The sequence below is a fragment of the Rhinichthys klamathensis genome, unplaced genomic scaffold, assembly GCF_029890125.1.
Source record: "Rhinichthys klamathensis goyatoka isolate OS25496 unplaced genomic scaffold, OSU_Roscu_1.1 h1tg000364l_1, whole genome shotgun sequence".
Lineage (NCBI taxonomy): Eukaryota > Metazoa > Chordata > Actinopteri > Cypriniformes > Leuciscidae > Rhinichthys > Rhinichthys klamathensis.
In genome coordinates this window covers 45,325-52,587 of record NW_026606873.1, presented here as the reverse complement: position 1 = coordinate 52,587, position 7,263 = coordinate 45,325, and the positions used below count along the sequence as shown (strand labels likewise).

The 7,263-nt window shown below is 35.1% G+C and overlaps 1 protein-coding gene across 1 annotated transcript; it reads left to right on the top strand.

Annotated features, from left to right (window-relative positions):
* The first annotated feature begins 292 nt into the window (after positions 1-292).
* Positions 293-3,020, top strand: mrps2 (mitochondrial ribosomal protein S2). Its single transcript, XM_056233253.1, has 4 exons — positions 293-404; positions 635-739; positions 1,466-1,595; positions 2,449-3,020. The coding sequence occupies exons 1-4, from the start codon at positions 380-382 to the stop codon at positions 2,981-2,983; spliced, it is 795 nt and encodes a 264-aa protein (XP_056089228.1). The 5' UTR covers positions 293-379; the 3' UTR covers positions 2,984-3,020.
* The last annotated feature ends 4,243 nt before the right edge of the window (positions 3,021-7,263 follow it).

The following is a 7,263-nucleotide window of genomic DNA, read 5'->3' as shown; positions in this document are numbered from 1 at the left end:
TGTTCAACAGAATATTGTAATATGAAGTATATTTCAAATGTAAGAATTGCATTTAAATTGAAGAAAAATCTATATATTTAAAATGTAATTGTTGCAGCACATTATTTAGTTCTGGATTTATATTTGTTTTTATTTTCTTGTTTTATCTATCGTTTTAAGTTCCATCATTTAAATTGTCCATTGTAATCAAAAGGACACTGGTTCTTTGAATAAAGTTTTTTTTTGTTCATTTCGAATCACGGGGCCATTGTGGCTCTTGTAGTCGATGTGGTGTGTAACGCAAATGTTTTTTATAAGACCAAAGTATTGTTTGGAACATCACTACCCACAATCCTCTGCGCTTTCCCGCAAGCTCAGTGGGCGGAGCTCGAGCGGAAACATGGCAGCGGGCGTCTTAACTAGAGGTGAAATAAAACGTGTTTTTATGTAATGCTAGTTTAAGTTTGTGTAAACCATATTAAAATAAGAATAGTTATTAACATATAATTACTTTGTAATCTTGCTTGTGATTTGTAATGACACAATAAATTACGTGTGAAACTACTACGTGACCTGAGAAGCCATGCATGCAAGATACTTTTGTTAAAAAATAAAAAAAATCCAACATTTAATGAATTGAGTATGATGATTTCAGTAACGCAGGTTCTCCGAAGACCTCGGTTGGTCTCTGCCGTGTTCTCATGTCACGGACAGACGTTCAGCTCCGCGGCAGCTGCAGTCAAATCAACGAGAGACACCGGTGATTATGATTCTTATTATCATTATGAAACCCAGCGACCTAGATACACAATTTCTGTCTGTGTATAGTATATTACAGGGCTTTTCAAACTGGGAGACACAAGGGAGTGCTGGGGGTCGATGGAAATTTTTAGAGGAAATACAGTGACTTTAAAAATTAATGACATTAAAAGAAATGATTAGATTAAAAATATATAAGTAAATAAATAACAACAATTGATTAAAATACAAAAGATATTAGGTTAAAGTGAACTATTAAATATAGCTAATTTCACTATAATTTGATTAATTATTTACATATAAAATACAGAGCAACCTTTTAAATTTTAGGATGGTTGTCTTAGAGGAGGATGATTATATTTGGGAGTCCGTGGCATCTAAAGATTGAAAACCCTTGGAATATAACAATTTTCATAGGTTTTGCTTTGCGTTTCCCACAATAAAATTTGTCAACACGTTTTACATCACTTTATTGTTTAACCACTATGCCATAAATTAATACAGATGTGATGTATCTTGCATTATAGCAGCTCGATATAGAATGATTCCTCTTTAGCTTATTTGGTGTATGAACTTAAATGTAAATATGTACCTGATATGTTTTCTGTAAAGCTGTAAAACAATATTTAAAAGCCCTATACAAAAAAAAACAAAAAAACACTTGACTCATACAATGAGAGTGCGAGATATATTTATTCATAACTAATATGCAGTCTTACATATGCAGCTGCTACAGAGAAAATCCAGAACTTCCCACTTACTCAACCAGACTATTTCCGCTTGTCTGAGCTCTTCACCATAAAGGACCTGTTTGAGGCCCGTGTCCATCTCGGACACAAGAAAGGCTGCCGACACAGGTGGGTAAATCACATGCAGTGTCTTTCAGTATGACTTGGTATTCTTAAAATTATTATAATAATACATTATTTTTAAATTACCTATTACTGGAGGAAACTACATGGAATATTTGTGTTTATTTAAAATGTTTTAAATTAATTTGTTACACAATTCAAATATCTATCTATATGTATATATACACAACTATACATATGTAAGTGTGTTTGTGTGGGTATATATATATATATACACACACATGCATACATATACAGAGTACCGGTCAAAAGTTTGTAAACATTAATATATTTAATGTTTTGAAAGAAGCATCATGTCACATGATCCTTCAGAAATTCAGCTTTGCGTGACAGAAATAAGTTATATTTTAAAGTATATTAAAATAGAATTGTAATAATATTTCTCAATATTACTGTTTTTTTCTGTATGTATGTGTGTGTGTGTATATACATATACACACACACACACACACACACACACACACAGTAGTGTTTTTAATGACCCTACAAGTATGAGGAAAATGTTTTATATTTTTTTTAAATATGAAGGAACAACAAAACAATAAACTTGGTTAGCAAAATAGGTTTATTGTACTATGCAAAAAATAAATGCATAGAAAAACAAAAAGCTCAGGAAAAAGCATACATTGACTACATCATAATCGGTTATTAATATTTTGTTGGTTCTCTCTTGTATTTTGCATGTGTTCTTCATAATGTCTTAATGCTAACACAATCTTAACACGTTTCTTTATAATCTGCCAATTTTCTTAGACTGGACATTACTTTTGGCCACTACTGTGTTAAATATATCATCTGAACTTTATTTGAGATCACTAAGCTTTGTTTCTCTCTCTAGGCTGATGGAACCGTATGTGTTCGGCTCTCGTCTGGATGTTGACATCATAGATCTGGAGCAGACAGCAGAACACCTCCAGCAGGCGCTGAACTTCACGGCTCACGTGGCGTACCGCGGCGGGGTCATCCTCTTCGTGAGCCGCAGGCGGCAGTTCGGGCACCTGGTGGAGTCGACGGCGAGGGAGTGCGGAGAATACGCTCACACGCGCTACTGGAAGGGAGGAGTGCTCACCAACGCCCCTATCCAGTTCAGCCCTGGGGTGAGACTTCCAGACCTCATCGTCTTCTTCTCCACGCTCAATAATGTTTTCCAGCAGCACGTCGGGATCCGGGACGCAGCCAAAATGAATATTCCCACCGTCGGGATTGTGGACTCTAATTGTAACCCCAGCCTCATCACGTACCCAGTGCCAGGAAACGATGACACTCCTGTTGCGATTGAGATGTACTGCCGGCTATTCAAAATGACAGTGAACAGGGCAAAGGACAAGAGGAGACAGATGGAGCTTCTCAAGGGTATTTCAGCCTCAGGATAAGGAAGGGCAATGAGCTTCAGCGGCGCTAATCACAGTGTTCGTCCACATAGAAAGCTCAGTGGAAAATGAGTAACTGCAGTTCAGATTCAGACATATTAATGTATTTTTCTTATTCAAGTTTAATACGTAAAAATGATCCATCCCAGAACTGAAGACGTCCAACAACTTAATTTGCCAATGTAAAAATCCAGTGGCTTTGAACTGAATATTTATTGGTTTTGTTTTGATTTCCATTGCTTACTTATGAACCCAATAAAGTTTCGCAAACCCATAGTGCGATTTTTACTTGCCGTGCTTATTTACGTAAATGTCAGTTTGCGTATTACTTTCAGCGGTTCGAGTTTTTAAAAGAAATTCATTCATTTTAACCATCTGATAGGGTCTGTCTTGCACAGTTTGTTGCCACTCTTAAGTTTAATGTCAGTACTTTAAAATATGTACGGACAGTCCCGGTTTTTGGTGTTCTGTTCCCGTTTCACAGCGCGTTCAAAACAACTTGCAAATACATTGCAAAAAAGCCCGACCAACATACAGCAGCCTGCTGGTTATAGGAGCAATCGTGTAGTGATTATTTTCACCCACAGATGGCGCTGTGAGCTACGCTGATTCTACTTGGTTATAAATGTATAAATAAATATAAATATATACACTCACCTAAAGGATTATTAGGAACACCATACTAATACTGTGTTTGACCCCCTTTCGCCTTCAGAACTGCCTTAATTCTACGTGACATTGATTCAACAAGGTGCTGAAAGCATTCTTTAGAAATGTTGGCCCATATTGATAGGATAGCATCTTGCAGTTGATGGAGATTTGTGGGATGCACATCCAGGGCACGAAGCTCCCGTTCCACCACATCCCAAAGATGCTCTATTGGGTTGAGATCTGATGACTGTGGGGGCCATTTTAGTACAGTGAACTCATTGTCATGTTCAAGAAACCAATTTGAAATGATTCGAGCTTTGTGACATGGTGCATTATCCTGCTGGAAGTAGCCATCAGAGGATGGGTACATGGTGGCCATAAAGGGATGGACATGGTCAGAAACAATGCTCAGGTAGGCCGTGGCATTTAAACGATGCCCAATTGGCACTAAGGGGCCTAAAGTGTGCCAAGAAAACATCCCCCACACCATTACACCACCACCACCAGCCTGCACAGTGGTAACAAGGCATGATGGATCCATGTTCTCATTCTGTTTACGCCAAATTCTGACTCTACCATCTGAATGTCTCAACAGAAATCGAGACTCATCAGACCAGGCAACATTTTTCCAGTCTTCAACTGTCCAATTTTGGTGAGCTCTTGCAAATTGTAGCCTCTTTTTCCTATTTTTAGTAGAGATGAGTGGTACCCGGTGGGGTCTTCTGCTGTTGTAGCCCATCCGCCTCAAGGTTGTGCGTGTTGTGGCTTCACAAATGCTTTGCTGCATACCTCGGTTGTAACGAGTGGTTATTTCAGTCAAAGTTGCTCTTCTATCAGCTTGAATCAGTCGGCCCATTCTCCTCTGACCTCTAGCATCAACAAGGCATTTTCGCCCACAGGACTGCCGCATACTGGATGTTTTTCCCTTTTCACACCATTCTTTGTAAACCATAGAAATGGTTGTGCGTGAAAATCCCAGTAACTGAGCAGATTGTGAAATACTCAGACCGGCCCGTCTGGCACCAACAACCATGCCACGCTCAAAATGGCTTAAATCACCTTTCTTTCCCATTCTAACATTCAGTTTGGAGTTCAGGAGATCGTCTTGACCAGGACCACACCCCTAAATGCATTGAAGCAACTGCCATGTGATTGGTTGATTAGATAATTGCATTAATGAGAAAATGAACAGGTGTTCCTAATAATCCTTTAGGTGAGTGTATAAACTCTGCTGGATTTATGATGCCGAAGACCGTTGAAACAAACATCACAAACGTGTAATTTATATATATATATATATATATTTTTTTTTATATAAACAATTACACTTGCAGCCTAAAATGCAAAATAACAAGCCAAATTAAGGATAGTAAAAGTAATTTTCATGCACAAATGTAACAAAACATTTGAAGTTAAAAAGGTTGTAATTCTAGGCTATACAGTATAAACAGCTTGTGAAAATGAAATGAAAATATTAAATACAATTATAAAATGTTAACATATTTGTTAAATAGTTTTATTTTTGTAATGTATTTTTGTCATAATTTTGTTATAATATTATTTTGAACTGCTTGGTATATGGTTACTATTAACTGTTTATATTGTGTGAGTTTTAATTGAAATATTTTACGGGTGCGGTGAATTGTATTAAAACCAGACCAAAAATCCTAATAATCAAACTAATTCATAATAATTATTAATGTTAATAATAATATAGGGAACCCACAACAATTAAAAAACAAAAACATTTAATTAATAGATCATAACAACTGAGATTTCAGTAATATTTTACACTTAATACTTAAATAGGAAATGAAATTTCCATTTCTGAAATGAGAATACGCGTTCTGACTACTCTAACCGTTATCATTACTGAAATGCTTGAAACATTATATACTTACTTGTGCTTTTAAAATACCTTTCTATAAGACCCCCATCCTTTTGTTTTACCTTTTTGGAGAGGAATTCAAGCATTAATTCGTGGCTCTGTGTAAATCCGCCTTTAATGTCCCAGCAGGCTGCCATACTTCTTACTATAAATATCTTTAGCCACTCCTCTGGACTCACTGGGTCTTTTTTCCTTCTGCAATGAAGGTGAGAACATCTACATATTGCCTACATATATCTTGATTTCACAAAGCAAAATAATTTGTGCATTAGGATTTTATTATGTAGACATAGGCATTTTATGTTATTTATTATATTGTATAAGATCTTGACTGTACATTAGAATACTTAGTAAGGGTAATGAGTATGGCGTCATAAAAATATATATGTAATAGTATTTATGATGCATTAATTAATCACATTAAATATGGTCGATTGGTATATAACGTTATGCAATGTTCACAGACATAACTCAGTCCAGCTTAAAACTGGCTTAAACCGCCCACGTGTTGCATGCAAATACCTTAGCCTGTAGTGTAATACGAAAACGTTGATCTACAGTGCAAAATCCTGGATTCAGCTGTTAAAATCCTGGATTCTGCTGTTAAAATCCTATAATGTCATGTTATAGTACTTGAGTTATTTTTATTCTTGGACACACATCGACGACGCAGCGCGTGTTTCAGTCGCGTGCTCGTGTCGGTAGGGGGCGTGAGCGCGCAAAACACGTGATTTCAACTGAAAGTGACACTCACTGCTGTCAATCACAATGCAAAATACTGTAACCACACTGAACCCATTGCAGTAAGGTCTACTCTACAGAAAACAATGCTGCACAGTTATAAATTATGTTTTAACTCCACTACAGACCCTGAATGAAGGTCTTTTTCTTCCTGTTTGGAAACCACCATGATTTTCCAGCATCAGGTAAAGATTTACTGTCAACAATATTTGTAACCATATATATGGTTGAATTTCACTTACTAGCCTACTTCTGCCAAAATTAAATCTTAAGGAAATTTCAAAGTGATCAGAGAAGAAAAAAATATATATATTATGTTATTTATAAAACACACAGTTGACATAGTTTTTAATTTTTATCATATTTGTTTTTAGATGAACAATTATAAAAGTTTGAGGTCTTAAAAGTTTAGTATTAAAGAAATTAATACTTTGATTCAGCAAGGATGCATTAAATTGATCAAAGTGACAGTAAATATATATATTTATATTTATATTTCATAAATATAAAAATATTTATATTTCAAATAAATGCTGAACTTTCTATTCATCAAAGAATTCTGAGTAAAAATATAATACGTTGTAATAAATGACATCGTAAAATATATTCAAATAGAAAACAGTTATTATAAATTGTTAAAATATTTTGATGACTAATATTATTTTTGTTTTGTTTTTTACTGTATTTTTTATTAAATAAATGCAGCCTAGCTGAGCAGAAAAGACTTCTTTCAAAAACCTTAAAAATATTACTGACCTCAAACTTTTGAACAGTAGTGTAAATAAACTGTATATGTAGCATTTTTTTAATTAAAAGTACAAGTATTTTAAATAATATATTAAGTAATAACATACAACTGCATTATAAATGCATACAAATATATACAATGCATATAATTTGTACAATAATTCTGTACAAATCAGATTTAAAAAAAAAATGTTTTTGCTGAAGTCTAGTCTAGACCAGTGTGTGTATCTTGTGTAAGTGTTTGTGTTATCTGGGT